Raw genomic sequence first — 19,285 nt, forward strand, 5'->3', positions numbered from 1 at the left:
GGAGATACAAGGACTGCCTGAAACAATCCCTCAGCCTTGGCCATATTGATCACCACCATTGGTCTACTCTGGCCTCCAGTCAGGAGGCCTGGAGACAGACACACCATCTATAACGCTGCTGCTGCTTTTGAGAACACACGCAGGATCACTCTCGAGGAGAAAAGACAACGCAGAAAGAATCGCGTCTCGTCTGATATCACCTGGGGAGTCTTTCTGCTGTGCCTTCTGCAACCGGACTTGTCTATCTCACATTGGCCTTTTTAGCCATCAGCACGCTTGCAGCAAGCGTGGGTAGAGCCCTTCTCAAATCTTCGTTCGCGAAGCCTAGCCATGATGATACATGAAAATATTTTACACCCAACAGAAAGGGATTTGGTATATTCATATCAGAGCTATGTTCAACAGCAGTAAACCTCAGAACATAGAATAGCACTATTTTTCATAGCATTCAATAACCTTTGAAATGTTACCGTGAACACAGAAAAGTCATTTCTACTTGCTTTTTCCTTCTAATTAAAAAGCCAAAGAGCAGTAAGCAAGATGACAGAAGCCAAGAGTAAGATGAAGAGAGAAATAAAGCAGATGGCATGCAAATATATTTATATATACCTAAGTTATTCCCGAATTATGAAAAGAGAAAGATCAAAATCTTTTCATTTCCCCCATAATCAGTGTTCTTTTCTAAAAGAGTTTTCAGATATTTTTATGTAAAGTGGATTGTGAATTCTAATTAAGATATAGCTGTAAGCCAGGATCCTCCGTCATACAATTAATCTTAAATCCAGCCTCCAGCCAAGCAGGGTACAGATGGAGATAGACAGATGTAATTACAAAGTCCATCAGCACTAAGCCACTGGGAGAGGTTGCAGGCTTTCCTGTATTTCTTCTTTGTACAGGGTGGTAGGCTATTTTTGTCAAAATATACCAGGAAGACACAGCTATTGTGACACAGTTACAGCACTTGAATATTAGTTTGAGTTTGCATCATATATTTTAAGGCACTGATTTTGAAAAAAATTACAATTACACTTCTACTTCTGTGGGCTACACTGTCTAACAGAGCTGAAGTAGGTATTGCATTCCCAGCTTCATTTCTGTCCTTCAAGATAAATTCCTCCCTTCTCTGCTTCAAACCTCTCCAACTGTAAAACTCCATTTTACCATCATTCTGAACCTGTAAAGTGAGATTAATTGTTGAAAAAGTATAATTTTGAACATAAATTCTAAAAAAAACAAGAAAAAAAATTGTAACACGTGATCTGCTCTGACATGGTGTTAGCATGCACATATAAGTTTCCTCTGAATAACAGAAACCCTCTCCACACATTTTCAACTCATTACTGTCACTAAAACCCATGCATTCATGGAAATTCACAATTTTTGCCAATTTTGAGAAAAGATACAAAAATACCTTGTTTCATCTAAGAATCAATTTCTCACATAAAAGTGAAAGACTCAGAGGACAAATTTTGTAATCCTATGTCTAAACCTACTATAGCAACTCTAACTCAACTATACTTCAATAATGTCTTACAGCAACAGCACTGAAGACGAATATCCAGTAGCAAGGCACAAAACATGTAGTTTTACATCTTCCACTAACTGCAAACCTATGAACACTTTCTGCTTAGTGTCTGAAAATAGTACTAAGATTGCACATTTTAAATGTTATTGAGTTTCCATTTAAGAGCTTCAAGCAGCATTGAAGCACAGCAAAACCAGAATATTCTGTCTTCATATAATGCAATCAATTCACATTCCACCATCACACATGAACCATTTGCTTATCTAAAGCAGCAGCCAAGATTAACAGTAAATTTGCATTAAGGATTTTACCATGGTTATCCCACCCAAGCCGGGGAAATCAGCTACATCTCCCATTCACTGCAGAAGACCTTCTGTATGAGTTTTACACAAGAACTGAAAAAGCAACCACAAAATAGATGGATATAATGGAAGTCAAACCCAGTAAAATGTTCAGAGGCAGATTCTTAGCTCTAGGGCCACAAAACTGACAAATTTAAGAACACACCTGAGTTAAGGGTATTCATACACATTTTCAAATACAAGTCACTGTAGATCTGGTCATGCCCACGTCCTGGACAACAAACATCCTGACCTTTAACTTTTGTGTTCAAACTGATATGCCGAAATCACATGTACTTCACTACAGCAGCAACAACTGTAACAGTACTGGTAAATAAAAATATGTGTCAGGGAATTCTTTGTGCAAACTCTAACTAGTAGTGAGGATAATCTCAGCTAACTTAACTGACTTGGTATCAAACCAACTAGGACAAGCTCACAATCACCAGTGCAGAGAGAAGTTCAACAAGTTTTCTCTCTTCTCTTAGCCACCCTCTCCACCTCTCAGCCCTATATCTCTAGAAAGCTCATCATCACTGCACCCATGCCAAAAAGCAGAAAGACCCCCTGCCCAGGCTGGATGGCATGCTCTCCTCTGACCCAGAGCTCATGGAACACCTGATTTGCAAGGCAAGTTGAAAAGAGAGTTAAATCCCACTGCTAACCCGAGCCCATGAAAGGTCACCTAGCTCTGCCAACAAGCTCAGGGCTTAAGCAAGCACATATAATTGCCCACAATATTTTTTTTCCCCTTACAGAACTCCACCTGATTTTCACCATGAAAGCAGTCCTTCCAATGAGTTGCTCATACTTCATTAACAATACATTATTCACATCCTGCTCTGAATAGACATCGTTTTCGCTCTTCTCCACAACACAAATCTCCAGGTCCTTCAGAGGTGATCATTCCATTAACAACATTCTCAGACCTGCCTCCATGATGTTTATTCCTTATTTTTGAAATAGGAAAGGTAGAACAATTAACATCAGCAACACTGGATGTTCAGCTTAGACATCCACAAAATGGCTGAAATTAAATTATCAGAAGGTGGTTGGCAAAGAAAGCTTCTCTCTACAGTGCCATTTTTAAGAAGCATTATTTGAAGCTGAAATAGTTTTTCATACTAACATGAAATGAGCATTTTTAGCTTAAGCATTAGCAGGTTCACTCTTAATGACGCTAGTAATGAGCACAGAGCTAGAGCTGTTTAGACACTCAGAATAACAGCTTTTCCCCATGATGCCACTTTCAGATAAAAATGCAGACCTGCACTGTATCTGACAGAGACAACAGAATGAAACTTGCTAGGACTCGAAGTTACTTTATTTATATCTTAGTCTTGATCTGAAAAGAAAATTATAGTGAAAACTATATATATATTTTATTATTTTCATTATGATAATCAATCCATGCTTAATGAAAATTAGTCTTCGGGTAATTCCTGTTTAGGAAGAATTCTGTAAATTTCTCCAGGCTGATATAAAATTAAGACAAAAAACCCAGAGAGCATTTGCTTTGAAGCGAATTTTAAAAAGAAGAAAAAAAAATCATAAGTTCAGAGAGACCTGTGATAGGAATCAGCATTTTGGCAAACCCCAGTTTTATGTTCAGAAGGCTGCCGATATACATATTTAAGATGAACCTATTAAAACACCCACAAACAAACAAAAAACCCCAACTGCTGGAGCAGAAAGTCTAACTACCGTAATTCTCTTCTGACCAGCATAACAAGAAAACCCAAGAAAAATTTTATTTCTTCAAAAACTTTCAAAAATCCTTTCAGGAAATGCCTAGCCATTGGTGTACCCTGCAATGCGATCACCAGACACAGGTAATTCATTTCCACTTCCCAACATGCCACACCACTTATTACCTTTATTTATAAATGGTCAGAACAACTTTGTTAACCAAAATATGTTCATAACATGAATATCAGACGTTTGTGTCTTATGTAATTTCTTCAAATCAAAATTTAATTTACAGAAAAGTGTAACTTTTTTTGAATCTCACTGAACAAGCTGTCCTTAATATAAGAGTATTTCTTAAGGGAATGCAGATTAATTTGTCCTATTAAACTCTTTCTTATATGTTTATCTTCTATAAAGCATATAAATAACATTCAGATAACAGGTCCCCTACCACCACCATCATGAAAAGACACTGAGTGCTCAGTGGGGAAAGCCAAGAAGCCACCACATGTAAACCGAAAAATACGTGAGGACAGTAGAAAATAGAGAGCAGAGATCAGCCAGCCAAATGAGACTTCACTAAATAAGTTAACAGCGTTCTGTTGAAGAAGAAAATTAAGCACACTTTTTGTGATTTTTCTGAAACAGATCACATAAAACGCAGATACTACCCACACCAGATACTAGTGAGAATTACATCAAAGGCCAAGACCTTGTGATCTAATCTACAAGGTCAGAAATCCTACAGTCCCCATGATGCCAAGTCACCTTCTCTCACTAAGATCAGGGCATTATTCCCTAACATTTACTAACTTTCACAAGCTACTATTACCATGGGTTCGTGTCTTACACAGTAACAAATGCATGCAATCATACTTCAGCAAAGCCTTTATTTTTGGGGTGCATTGTAAGAAAAAGTCAAATATCAAATATTTTCATAATAAAAAGCTAGTCCTTAAAAGGCTCATCTACTTTCAATATGAAGATTTTAAAAAAAAAAAAAAAGCATTTCTCATTACAAAAGAAGCATCTATTAAAAGTTTCTATGCACAAATGTACACATACAATGCATTTGATGAGATGAATTCAGAAAACTTTTTTATGTGGATTCCCTACATTAGTTTCTACAACCCTCAGATACAATCTGGCTCATGTGCCCATGAGGAAGTTAAACAGGTTCAGAGCAAAACCAATGAACTTGACACTGTATTATTGCAATGTAGACTTGCACAAGAAAACAACCTTCCAGAGATGCTGAGCAACGTGCAGTGTAGCATCCAGAAATCCTTACAAAAGGGCACAGTGTAGCACAGAATATGCAGCAAACTGCTCATCACTGTAGCCAGGCAATAGCTGTGCTACAATCCTTCCACTTTGACCAGTTTACCTTTACCTTCTGGTTATCACTGGCAAGAAGGAAATCAGGGGCCACAAAAGACTACAAGTTCAGTACCAAAACCATACTAACAACCTGGCATTTTGCAGCACTTCAGAAATTTGCTATAGTTGGCTCTAAAATTAACTTGAGATTTGACATTGCTAGAAAATATAAGGGAATAGTCGCCGACAAATGAAGTTTCATGCAAGTCATGTATGCACAGCGTATCACTGAAGATCAACTCAGCCAGAGATAGAAAAACAGCTCAGCATTTACACATTGTGTTTTCTTCCAGTCCAGCACACATTACACACCAGTTTCAGCCAAACAATGTTGTACAGAACAGGACTGCCACCAGCCTTGACAGCCAAATATTTCTTGCCTGGTTTTACCGATTTTCATATTAATACCAATACTCCTGATGTCCTAACTGAGTCCTTAAATCTCAAGGCAGAAAGTATCTTTGTCCTCAGTACCTGAAACTAATTCTCGGTGTTACCAAGGAATGTTCTGCTCAGTCAAAACACTGCTCTGACACTCGCAGCAATGTAGCCCACAAAATATTCATGACTTCTGCAAAGATGTCAGAAAACCAAGAAAGGTTCATGAACCAGGGTAACAAATGAATATATTTGAAACATTAGGTAATGTAGTATACCTCAAAGTGCTGGCCTACACATTTTCAAGGCCAGTGATTTAGAAAAATAATTCACTATATATCTCAAAGTTCATGTCTGCAGTTTATACCTAAGTCAGCCTTGTGTTACTCAGCAGGGAGGGAGGGGGCGTTAACCCATTAAGGTAAACTAATCAGACCCTTAACCTAAAGGAGTCAATGCATCTTACAGAAAGAGTCCTTTCCTAATATGTCCTAATGGCAATTAGAATCTACCTACATTTCTTCAGTGAAAAAAGCAAGTACTGCTTGTGCACTGTTAGAGCAGCAAAGGAAAGCTGTGGCAGCATATCTAAATTGATAGGAAAAAGACTGGCAGTCTGAGCATCTCAAGGTCCATTGCCACAGAAAGTGGAAAAGGGGCTGAATAAGAAATTTAGATTTTTTTTTAATACTTCTTTGTATTAAAACGGGGGGCAGGGGGGAATACCAACACTTCAAGGTGAAAATAATATAATTGAAAGTGAGAGGCCTCCTGAGAATACCTCTTTTGTGATCCTGAGGGTGTTTAGTACTGCATTTTGTGATTTTATTATTATTAAAATTCAGGTACACCTACAGTATTCATTCTGAGTCTATCCCTGCTCCAGAAGTACATGATGGAGCAACTGACAACAATAACCAACTGATCAATTACAAGGGAAAGCCTACTGTTGTTTAAGGCTTTTTTTGTTTGTTGGGATTCTTTTCCTTAATTTTTATTTGTTTTGTTTTTCTTTCAGACCTAGGCCTTTTATATTATTTTTAGCCACACCTACTCAAGTCAAATGGCCTTTAACAAACTGAAAAAGCAAATCTGTTCAAAATACAACACACCCTATCTTCAATTAAAGGTTAAGCAAGCTCTCAAATAATATCACTCTCAGAAAGGAAAAGCCAGACTGGACATCCATGGCTATTTTAAAGACTGAGAAGTGAAGTTAGCAACAGAATATTTAAACAAACACACACTTGCACATGACCTAAAAATCACATCATAATCATCTAAAACATGAAGTAGACCTTCTTAAAAATCATTGCAAATGTTCACAAGATGATGCATGAAGTGTTTAAGAGAACTTTAAAACTGCATAACAAGATTTCCTGGAAAAAAGTTATTAAAAAAAAATCTGTCAATCTTCTGTCAACTTCCAGTTGAAGAACTCCCAACAACTCAATCAACTCATCCTTCTGCAAGAAGATCATAATTGTGGAAGGCAACCTCAATTATATAAGTGCCCCAAAAAGAGCAAGATCACGTGGCTATCAAGTCTCAAAACTCTCCCTAGAGTGATTTTTCCACAAAAGCATGCAACAGGAAAAAGCTATTTACAAGAAAACCAAATACAAACAAGAAACAGAAACAATAAAGAATATATAGCTTCATGCTTATTAAAATAACACATGAACATCTATGTAATGATTTAGGCAGCTGTGCTTGGTAATTTTGATATTTTCTACACCAGCTTTATTTCCCCAATCCAAAAGTTCAGATGCTTTTAAAGAAAATAATTTTCAAGAAAAACAACAGACCTGTTGGCTGGACTGTCTCATAAAAAAGGAATATACTTCAAAAGGGATTTTGGTGCAGCAGCATCCAAAGAATATAGCTCACTTATGCTGAGTGAGTCCAGAATTCCAACTACATTTTACATTTATCATCAAGGAAAATACTTCTCTTGCTACACCACAGGTATCTTTTCCCACACAAACTCCATTTTGAGTAGTACTGAGAAGAAAACAGCCATCAGCCTCACTTTCTGAGGCACAAGTGGTACTTTACTGTAGATATTGTCTAATCCAAAGAGCTTAGTATGCAAGGCCTGGACTCTGCCAACTTTTGCACATGCCTAACCTGATGCATATAAATGGGGATTACTCACATGCTGGAAGGTAAGTGCATGACTAATAAGCATGTTCGTGAATCAGCAATTAAGTGCAGGTAGAATAAAAAGCCAAAGTGAAAGGAGATGAGGCACAAGAGGCAAGAAAATTGTCACTAGGCGTTAATAACCTAAGTGTGAATGCTCCCCACTTGAGTTTTAAGAAAGCTAATTTAGAAGTAAGTTTTTAAAAAATTGGCTTTGAGGGTTTCGAAATGGGGAAGAAGAGAGTTTTTGGTTTTTCATCCAAATACATAATAAATTGTCAACTATATAAAAAGTTTGCCAACAAACAACCCTCTTTACCCAAACCTCCCAACTCTCCAGCTGAAACACTTAATGGTTTTACATTGCTGATTGCTTGCTCTCTCCAGCTACACATCAGCTGCAGGTCTGAAAATCTTAATCAGGGTGATATGCCCTATTCAAAATACAAATCCTTCATCAGCCAACTAGAAAAAAAAAATTATGATTTTCTCAAATACAAAGAGCAGCTCTCCAGAACAAACTTGTTAATACTGTGAAAAAGCAAACTGCTGAGCAGTTCAACCCACAAACTGTGAAATTAGAGGTTTTGGAAGCTATCAGGAAGAAGCTGGCACTATATACACAAAATAGGTTCCTCTTAACTTCCTCTGATACCAGTTTGGGTAAGAAGGGCCTTTCAGTTGTAGCAGGTTATTCTGTATTGCCCACTAATCATACATGGTCAAGAAAAACATCCTTCAGTGTTCCCCCTCAGGTGGCCAATAGCCCTCAATTCCAGGTATGGCATCTGCTGCCACCACCTTCTGAAGCCTGTATAGGGTGCCCCGTAGAGATCAGACTCTCTTGCACAACAGCTTACAACAAGAGTTGCCAAATTTAACCTGACTTGTTAGCTACAACAACAAGGGATGCTGGTATTACCCCATCATCAACACATCTGCCAGCGCACCACGACCTATGACAAGCATATAAATACACCTGTTATACATCAAACATTGTGCACCAGGTATTTTGAACTGGTTTCTAAGCTGTAGCACTATGGACCTCCTTCAATAATTTAGTAATTCTGTCTTCCACTGACAAGAATTATTATACCAGATAATACTGAGAACTCCAAAATACAGCCCTTTTGGAAGAGCCAAGCTCCAGCATTCAAGATGCACTAACAACACTCTTCAAGGAACAGCATCCTTCTTTTACTCTTTCATTAGGAAAGCACTGGTTAGCCTCGAGCCAAAGCTCAGTCACTGCGACCTTTCCAGCTCCTACATCAGAATGATTCAGGACTAAATTACCACCGTTCACAAAAAAGCAACTCAGACTTGCATCTTGAAGGTCACAAATAATGTTTCCCAATTGACTACCCAACATAATTTGGAAGTCTAGATATCTCAACTTCACTACTATAGCTCTTTTCATGCCAACTTACATGCACTAACATGTTTTTTTCTATCTCCATCAATACTATGAACATTTTACATAAAGAAATGTTTTAGCATTATTACATGTACAGCATTTTAAGATTTTTCATATGAAATAAAACCAAGAGGAGCTAATTGCTTCACAATCTAACACTCAAAATATATTGGGAACTTATTGTGGTTGAACCCCAGCCAAAACCAGTCCAGGACTGAACAGCTCTGAAAGATGAAACCTCTGGCCTTGAGATTTTACAGAGTAAGTCAATTTATCAAGATTTACTTGATATTATTTCAATCACTAAGGTTTTGAATAAGGAATTTTAATGCTAGAAAATAATAATTGAAATAACAGTTAACAGGAGCATGGAAAGCTAAGAAGCAAAAAGAAAGAAATAAAGGTTAAAACCCCAGAAAGTTGCAAAAGGAAGTAGCATAGAGAATAAAAGAATACTTGGCTCAAATTGCAAGCTGCTAAGAGAACTGGAAAACCCAAAGTCACTACCCCTGTGGTGGCTGTGATCTTCGCTGTCTAGACAAGGGGTCCAAAAAAACCAAGACTGGTTACAGGTGCCAGTCAACACTGAGACTGAGAAAGGTAATTAAAACAAGTCAAATATCTGAAATCTAAGAGCCAGGCAATCTTTAAGCTTTAACAAATAAATAAGGAACAACTTACAGAAAACTGTTGGCTTTTCTTATTAATCGTTTCTAATGTCGTAAGATACCAACTCCTGCATGTGTCCAAAGCAACTTGACAGCTGTATGCACCAATACAAAAAATGGCTTTTATTCATTTTACTCTGATGAAAATAATGAAAACAATGTCCCCAGGATTTTACTGTGGCCAGTTTTCTTTCCACCCCCTCCCTGAGCACGGCAAAAATGTAATTGAGAACTACCACCCTTGGGATTTATGAACTACTAAAACATGCATTTCCTTCTTTGGAATTGAAAGCCTACTTCCATTCACTTACTACTATTAGACATTTCATTGGGAATACCCATCCGGACACTTGCCAGAATCTTCCTGCATTTTTTTAGCCTGGCAATTCCAAGAGATACCAAAAATCTGAGATCATCAGAAGACGCAGGTACTGCAAAACTACCACTGGGTATTTTATCAAATTTAATTACTGCTCAGCGCTGCTGAAGACCTGTACTTCTCCTAATGTGACTTCTGAACGCTGCCTGCTTTTTCATCAGTACCAACTTAAGAAATCCTGTAACAAGGCTTGCAAAGCTACCCTGGGAACTAATAACAGGTCTGGAAAAACCCAGACATACTGCTCTACTTCTCCCACTCTTCAATTTTCAGCGACGGAAGGGAGCGTAAATTGTACTTAATTGCAAAATTGTCAGTTCAGTCCTTGAGTCAGTAAATTATGCTTTTACAATTTCTTCTCATTCTCCCCCTCTCCTTTCCCAGAGAATGAACACTTAGAGCACTAATTCTCTCCTTACCTCACCTCACAGCTTCCTGAGCCCCTCTTTCTTCTCACATGCTCCTACAGGAGACCACATCCCGCCTCCCCACCTCACACCCTTCCTCCAGCCTCTCAGCTCCTCAGTACCATAAATTCTCATTCCTACTCGTGAGCTCCTCTCGCCAGTCACCAGCCAATGTTTTGTGCAGATCACTCAACACTTTGGGAGGGACAGGGAAGAGGGGTCACAATGCAGAGGTCCCAGCATCAGCTGCAAGCAGTCATGCTCCCAGCTTTTCAAGGGCAACTCTGGAATTACTGTATTTCTTGTGGGTCTCCTTGGTGCTGCCAGAGAAGTGAGTCCCAGCTTTCCATCTCCTAAATTCATACTTACTGAGTTTGCCTTTTGTGTTTTTTTAAATATGCTGAAAGATTTTGAAATTTTTAAAAGTAAACTTTGTGACTTCAAATCTCATATTGCCTGAAACAACTAGCTGTGGGGTTTTTATATACAAAGCAGAAGGAGGAAGTTGAGATAATCCCTCTAGAAAGAGGAAAAAGTCAGAACTCTTTTTCCTACTCTTATACATGCCCACATTACTTTTTGGACTGGAAATTAACACTTGATATTTGACCAAACACAGTTACAAAAAGAAGCCTAAATAAACAACAGAAGAAAAACTTCCAAAGTCAATCTACAACCAATTTTCTTTCTTTCCTTCCTCCCTTTAAAGATCTTTCCTGCCCCTTTAAAGATCTTTTTAAATATTCAACCAATTTTGAGTTTTAAAACTTAAATTCCCATCTTGAAACTGTTAAGTAAAACACCTCTAAAGCCTAACACACTCTGCTTTTAAAATCCAAAATGGTGTTAAATCTTTAAAGCAAAAAAGCCACATGTTACAGTTCAGCTTACGGAGACACACTCACTGACAACAGCTGCAGGGGTAAGTACAGAAAAGGAGAAGATCAACTGCTAATACAAAAAGAAACTGTGAACCTAAAGTTTTAATAACTGTGAAAGCAGAAATGAAGCTTTTTGAGTTCAGCAGTCTACTTAGTTTGAAGATAAAGCACTAGGAGCACTTTTGTAGCCCCACAAGTTCATCTCAAAAACAAATTCCAAGGTCAACAACCAAACCTGCTTTTTTCCTACCTTTTAATATCACAAAAATGTAAATATAAAGCTCTACATTATCTAAAGCAGTCTAAAGACTACATAATTTCCTTAGATTTCTGTTCTGGCCTTATAATTACAATTTAAAGAAAATACATCTTATTAGTACTTGTCACAATGAAGTATGTTCCATTGCATTTTTGTCTTGTACACTTTTCATATCACAAAATTCACATTATATCAATAGTAAGAATGAAATATTATCTGCATAACAAGATAGCTAAGATACAACTGAATGCTCAGAAATCATTTATTTTCACATTACAAAGGATAGATTATTCTATCAGGATAAAGGATTTCTCAGATGCATGACGAGGTCATCGGTCAAATCAATTATTTAATGGTAATCCATCAGTTCACTCCCAAATAAACAAACAAAAACGCTTGGCACACTACTTAAAGAACTAGTCCCTGTGCAAAATACTAGGAGATTGTAATCAGCCAAGCAGTCACTCTCACATGGGCAAAGCCAATTTCTGACAAATATTTACAAAGAATGGAATGTAGTAATCAAAGGTTTTACTCAAGGAAGAAGTGAAGTCTCTAAACACAATTAAGTGAAACAGAGCAAATCACACTTGCTTTAGCTTCTGCTTTGAAAGAAAGTGTTTCCTGTTACATTTTTCACTTAGCTTACTAACACTGTTAGGTATACTACTCTCATAAACAAAAACAAACTTGAAAATATACATTTTCAGTTGGAGAAACTAACTACTATACAGTTTTAGTTTTAAAATCAGCAATTAGAAGCCACTGTAAAAGAAAATTATATTTAACTGGGACTGAACTGGTGGAAACTCTATAAAGAAAAAAAAAAAGTTTTTGTAAAGTAAAGACAGAGTGAAAGTCTTTCAGCAGCTACCAGGACTCCAGTTATTTCCTTTGAGTAGTCAGAGCAGTTGTTTACTTCCCTCCATGTGGCACAGATAAATAGTTATAAAAGTGTCAGTTCTACATTGTCCAGCCAGTCACAAGAACCGCTGGTATAAATAACAACCTGAGTTTCTATCCGAGTTCACACATCGCCTTTAAAGTACAAAAGGAGGCAATATTTAAAGTGAGAAGAAAGAAAACACAAGGTAATGATACGTATTGCACACATTAAAAGGTATAGAGAAACACTCATCTTACTGTAGTGAGGAGACTATAAGCCAAATTCTCTAACTTTGAACAAAATTATGTTGCAATTACCTTCTCACTTTCCTCACAAAAGCAGCACATTGGAAAAAAATAAATTAACAAACACCACTACAAGAAGTTATTGATTACAAATAATTTTCATCAACAAGAATTCAGGGGATATACACTGTATTAGCCTCTTCTTCCAAGCAATTCTAAAATTAAGTGAACCATTGTAAACTATCATTTTTACATATGCTTATGGTAATGTAAAAAACTACTTCAGCTACATAGGTTCAATCAAAGGGATGTTTAAGATAAATATTTTTTGCCTGTAAGACTAGAGGTATTTTACATAATATAGACTGTTTCACTTCAGTATTTCAAATACGGAACCCAACAGTTTGAGCTACCACATTTACATTTTACTACTATACCCAAAAACCAAAAAGTGACTTGACTCTTCCACCTACAATATCCCCAGTGAGAAGGAGTAAAACTCCCAAATGGTAGAAGAGAGATGGGTGGTCAGACTTCCTCCAGGGGGATCTTAGAATAACACAGGTTCAAACAAGAACCTTTCTACCACAGTTACCCTCAAACATTAACTCTTTGCATAATACACCCAGGACAAACTCACACTTAGGCACAAATTACCAGAGGCGTCTGGTGGGCACACAAGCAGTCTCACAACTGCTTATTACCATAAGACCTCCTCAGGGGAGTAACGTTGGAATATGTACAACAGGGTTTGAAGGTTCAGGCTCTTTATCTTTCTATGGTTTATTCTTGAAGCTCGCTGTTAGCAATCTCCTGTGAACTAATTTTTAAGCATGTTTACCACAAGGAAAGCAAATCCATAACTCTTAAAGTTAGCTCTTTATTACCACTGATAAATGAAAGCAATAACATCTTAAAACCCATCACATCAGAGGAACATCGTTCCCCACACAGATGTTAATTTAACTCAGATTAGCCTCCTGAACACATTCAGTCAAAGAGGATATAGCTAATTTTCCCAAACAAACTGCTTTTCACTCGAGAACTCAGTGTTGTGAAACATTTTGCAATTCCAACTTGCATTGTAAAAATGAAGATCATTACCACATCCAACACCTACTTCGTTTGTTCCTGCCATTCATGTTTTACAAATTTGTTTTTATGGCTAGGGAATGTCAATAGCCCAGTACCATTAATGCATCTTCTCAACAAGACAAGAATGTGCATTACTCTAACCATCATGGGTTCCATTCTGAAAGGCAGTGAGTGCCCTCATCTCCCACTGATGTCAGAACACATAATGTTACAAGTGTTGACGTCTATTGTTCAGTCCATTTTTCCCCATCGTGTGGGGTCCTGCCATACATTCATTAGAATACTACACTAATATAAAACAAATCATTAGACCCTCACACATTTGTGTTTATGAAACTGCTACCATCCACAGCATAATTCAAATAAGGATACACAGTGCAACTGCACATGCAAGCATTATTTTCTAGAGAGAAGCAGCTCTTAAAAGGCTTTATTTTCTTAAAGAAATGGTATAGTTTATAAGAGTTAGAAAGCCCTCCCAATCCAAAAACCAGTGACAGCACCAAAAAGAGACACACATTTCTGAATCAGTCAACTTGGTCACACTGGATGAGAATACCTACATCTCACTGAGAATTACTTACTTCAATTTCTCATCTAGAAACACAGCTGCACTTACAAGGCCTTATGTATTATTATTACTATTTTAAAGCTTGGTTTTGTGCCCATCTGTGACTCGTTTTGGAGGGGGGAGAATAGAGGCAGACTTACAGATCAAAGCCCAAGTTACTTAAGGAGATGGTTAACACCCAAATTCTTCCCGTCTGGATTTGCAGTTAAAATCAACGGTTTTCCTGTTCTAACCACCGAGAAGCGTTACAACAATATAGCCTCAAACAAACAGATGGCTGTCCGGAGAAAAACAGTTACAATATTTAACTCAAACGCACATCTGCTAGAGCCCTACCAGCCAGCCTACTCCGGCAGACGGGCTGCAGCGGGGACTTTCAGTTTTGCCCAGTCAAGAAGAGACTATGTGACACTACCGGCGGACCCGAGGAGCTCAGGGAAGAAAAGATCCTTCGGGTACGGTTCTCCCGAGCCGGCACCAGGCTCCGGGGGACCGGAGCAGCCGCACGGACCAGGCAGGAGTGGCCTCGCCCAGGGGAGCCGCGCAGCATCCGCGGCACCGCTCGGAGACCAGCACCAGCGCGCCGGCCGGGAGAGAGAGCAAAAGCGTCGAGAGCACAAAACAAGCACCGAGAGCCTAAGTGCAAGCACGGGAGAGTTTTCCCCCCCACCGGAAAAGGGGGACCCCGGCCCGCTCCCTTCCCACCTTCGGGCGGGGGGCCCCGAGGGGTCCGCGCTGCCCCGGCGGGGGTGGGCGGGGGCAGCCGCTTCCCTCCCGCTCCTCCTCCGCCCGCCCCGCGCCCCCGGCCCCGCTCACCCGCCGTCTCGGCCGCGGCCGGTGCCCCCGCCACGCCGTTCAGGTAGAGGATGGAGAGCAGGTGGGGCTGCGTCTTCTCCAGGGCCACCCGCAGGTCCTGGAAGTGGTCCCGCTCCTTGGCCAGCAGCAGGGCGATCAGCAGCTCGGCCTTCCCGCTGCCCGCCGCCTCCAGGTCGCGCAGGTCGCGGGGGCCGAGGGCGCCGGCGGCCTCCAGCAGCTCCACCACCTTGTCCACTTCGGTCATGGCCTGCGCCAGGCTCTGCCGGCACTGGACGAGCAGCTCCTTGTGCTTGGGCTCCATGGCCGCGGCAGGGCCGCCGCCGGCCAAACTTCGCCCGCCCCCGGCCCCGCCGCTCCGCCACCGCCGCCCCCGGGGAGGCGCGGGCCGAAGCGGGGCGGGTGCCGCCGGCCGCCCTCCTCCGGCGCCCCCGCAGCGGCCCCCGGCGAAACTTCGTCCGGGGGGGAGGCGCGGAGCTGGGGACGACCTGGGCCGAGGGCGGCTTCGCTTTCACCTCTTCTTCCTCCTCCGGCAGGCTGGGGGCGAGCCGCCCTTAGGGGCTGCTGCTCTTCCTCCTCCGGCTGGCGCCCCGCTCGCCTCCTTTCCGCCCGCCCCGGGCGGCGAAACAACTTCTCCTCCTCCTCCCCCCTGCCCCCGGGAGGGGACCGCCGGGAGCGGGAGCCGCGGGCAGCGCTGCCGCCTCCCGGCGCCCCGCACCCCCCGCGGGGCAGCCCAGACAACTTCTCTGCGGCGCTCGCCGCGGCTCGGGGGGGTGCGGGGAGACGGGCTCAGCTCCAGGCGCCTCCTTTCATCGGCGGGCGCGCGCAGCCATATTGGCTGCACAAAGCTGCCGCCTGCGCCGACACGGGGCTGGGGCTGGGGCTGCGGCAGCGCATCGCCCGCCCGCCCGAGCGCCGCTGCCCCGGCACGGCCCGGCCGCCCTCCCGGCCCTCAGTTGGGGCCGCCCAGCCGGCCCCCGAATGGAGCGGAGCGGGGCGGGCCGGGGGAAGGACCCGCGCCCCCCCCACCGCCACGGCGCGGCCTGCGGGAGGTTGTCCCGCTCCTCCCCGCGGGGCTGCGCCGGGGCCGCTCGGGGTGCTCGGCCTGGCTGTCTCGGCGGCGAGACAAAGGCTGAGCCGCTGCGTTCTCCCGGGTGCGGGAGCGGCCGCCTGTTGAGGTGCTGGCGGGGCCGGGGTAGGCAGCGGGCGGCGGCTTCAGACACCGAGATTTGTTTCCTCCTGCGCAGGAAAAAGCTAAACATCCAAATAATAACAGACCGCTTGGGGCTTTGTCCATTAGAATTTACAAAACTAAAAGTTTTCAAACAAGATACCTAAACGTTAGTAGTGTCTGTTGGCTCATCTCCCCTGTAAATGTAGTTTCATCAGCGTGTCGTGAATAATCAGAGACGAGGTAATTTACAAATAGAGTACAGATGTGTTTGTAATCAGCAGTAGCAGGAGGATGCAGTTGTTTGTCAAAGAAATAGGAGAATAACAACTTTTCTATCTGAATGTAAGCAGGCTGCCCAAGTCAATTCCACCAAATGTTACCTTAATTTGCAAACAGCTAGGAGAACAGACTGCAGAATGACCACAAGCAGTTATCATCTTAAATTCACTTTTTATACGTTTCAATGACACTGAAAGAGCATTACTGGTAGTGGTGTTAACCCCATTACATCAAGTAGAAACCAGAATTATCTGACAGCTTGCTGTCCAAACAACCATATCCTTTATTTAGTGTCCAGAGAGCTGTTCACAATGAGTACAAGGGGAAGCCATTGTTGCCTAAAATCTTCTGTTAACACACACATTTAGAGAATTTAGGTGCTAAGTTTCAAGTCACTTTATGCAGTTCAACAGATGATGATTTCTCTCATACATAAAACCAGCCTTGAGTTATGTGCATAATTGTGCTATGTGTTCTGGTACTAGCGAAGGCAGAGAATAAGAGGACTTGGAGATTATTCTCAACCTTAAAAGTCATTATTTACAACAATACTGGAAGGTATGGGGTGATTTTAAAACACACCATATTTGGTCCATTCATTGTTATTAAATGCTCTTATAGAGTCACTTCTTCTAACTTTGCATCCATGATTTTCTCAACAGCTTTCTTTGCTATGCAAAATACAGAGGTTAGCTTTTTTGTCTAATTATTGCTGTTGCAAACACCTGCAAACTGTGTTCTTCTAGACTACTTAAATTTGTCAGAAAATCTGTCTATTTCTCTCCAGTAAGTTGGGCAAAGTTTAGTCAGTAGAGTGATTGTGCATTCCCAAAGTACTGGTTAACACCAGTATGCATTACTTATTGGCTTCACCTCAGCAAAACAAAGTTGAAACACAACAGAGTCAAAAACTATGGGTAAGAAGTGAAACTCACCTCCTGTCACTCAGTGTGCAGCCAAAGCACAACCCTCCAGGCCAGTGTGAGGGCAGGGCACCTCTGTGCTTGCCACAGGACAGAGGGCAAAGGAATGTGCAAGGGACAGCTTTCAGAAGGCAAATGCCCAATAACACTGAAAATTATTCAAGTATGTGCTAGTTTTTAAGACTTTCTAATCTCACCAGTCCCTTAAATATGATGTTTTATTGTCTGTGCTTACACACACACACAATACACATTACACACATTTTCTGTGAAGGAAAGGAAACAAGCCATCAACTTTCATTACAAAGCATTATGTTAAGAGCCAGACTATAGGTCTATGCAGCAGTCCTCTGCTACTTGAAATAATAAAGGCAATCTTGGTGTCTGTACTCTGCCTGATTTGGCACTCTGATAGTTCCTTTCTCCAGGTTGTCCAGTAACACAGAAATGGCATTGTAGGCAGGGCATAACTCAGCTATCTTGAGTCCCATTTCAGAATCTAGAGGGAGATGTGCCTTGGCAAGTGTTTCCTCTGGACTCTACTTACTTCTGCCTTTGCCAGAAGTGTGTCTTAGTCCTTTGCCTTCTCTTCCAAATAAAACATCAGTCTTCTCCTGCAGTGCCTGACTCGCCTTTTGCTTGCAGATCCGCATCTCCTGTTGCCATTGCTCAGGTAGTGCCAGGTAGTAGGTAAATCCCTGTTGTACCAGGTTTCTTTTTATCAGTGCAGTGTCTATCTTTTTGACATATTTGAGTCTCCTACACTCCATTTTTCTTGCAAATGGCAAGTTGTCTTTGCTCTGAAAAATTCAGGTAAATTTCTCATGGTACAGACAAATGTTTCTCCCATAAGTCCAGTGGCAGGCACTTGCCTGTGTAAGAGAGGGACCTTGCTGTTACTTCAATTGCTTGACTCCGTATAGACCTTCTCCAGAAAGCTCAGGGCAAGTCTTCATAAGATTTAGTCATATTTTGAAGACTCAAGTTATGAAATGGATGCAAATTTATTATGCCAAAACTTTATAAAGGAACCCAAATTCAGATCACTACAGTATTCCAGAATGTACAACTCCACTGCCATACTAAGAAGCAAACCCAATTTTCAATTCATTCCTTTCACCCCAACCCCTCTCGCAAAAACAAACAAACAAACAAACAAAACCAAAAAACACCAAAAAAAACCAACCAACCAAACAAACAAAACCCTTTGGTTCCTCTGACAAGTTTTCAGAAAATGAATATATCTGTGGAATAAATTTTCAGAACAAAAATCCAAGTTAATAAGTTAATCAAAGATTCTTGAAATTAATTCAAGTCTACAACTTGGACAGACTGTGCAAGAATCAATCAGAGTACCAAAATGAAGGCAAGTTTTTTGTTTGTTTGTTTAAACCAAATGAAAGGAAGGATTTAAAAAATGTAATTAAATAAGTCCCTGTGACAAAGGATGTCATGGGTACTTGTGTAAAATTGGTTTAAACCACAATTTGAAAAATTAACAGAAAAATATGGGTAGATTTTTATAAGCCTTGGAAAAGCTTTCAATTTTTTTTAATTTTTTTTTTTTTAGATTTGAAAACTAGACTATTGAGGATGTATGCTTTAGAAAAAAATTATTGACTATCTGAAAAAGCATATTAGGCTAGCAATACCTATGGCTATGAAATCTGAGAAAGATTTGGGAGACAAGATGGGGACATAGAGGCAGAAATTAAAGTTTATTTTTAGTCAGTTTTGTACCTTCTTTTCAGAAAGAAAAGGAGACACACAAGTGTTACCATGCAGAAATAAAGTCCTTCAAATACAAATAAAACATGCAAGGCTTAAGAA

The 19,285-nt window shown here is 40.9% G+C and overlaps 1 protein-coding gene across 5 annotated transcripts in view; it reads right to left on the reverse strand.

The window, feature by feature from the left end:
* The window catches only part of DLG5 (discs large MAGUK scaffold protein 5), a 107,100-nt gene extending 91,217 nt beyond the window's left edge, over nt 1–15,883 (reverse strand). For 2 of the 5 annotated variants that reach the window (XM_050305283.1, XM_050305282.1), the window contains exon 1: nt 15,083–15,881. In XM_050305283.1, the coding sequence (XP_050161240.1) occupies nt 15,083–15,383 (301 nt within the window). In that variant the 5' untranslated portion in view covers nt 15,384–15,881. Of the gene's footprint in view, nt 1–15,082 lie in introns of all 5 variants that reach the window. The other 3 variants (XM_050305285.1, XM_050305284.1, XM_050305286.1) reach the window with 2 other exon arrangements.
* Between the last annotated feature and the right edge of the window lie 3,402 nt (nt 15,884–19,285).

This window comes from Myiozetetes cayanensis, unplaced genomic scaffold, assembly GCF_022539395.1.
Source record: "Myiozetetes cayanensis isolate MyiCay16 unplaced genomic scaffold, myiCay2020 scf10, whole genome shotgun sequence".
Lineage (NCBI taxonomy): Eukaryota > Metazoa > Chordata > Aves > Passeriformes > Tyrannidae > Myiozetetes > Myiozetetes cayanensis.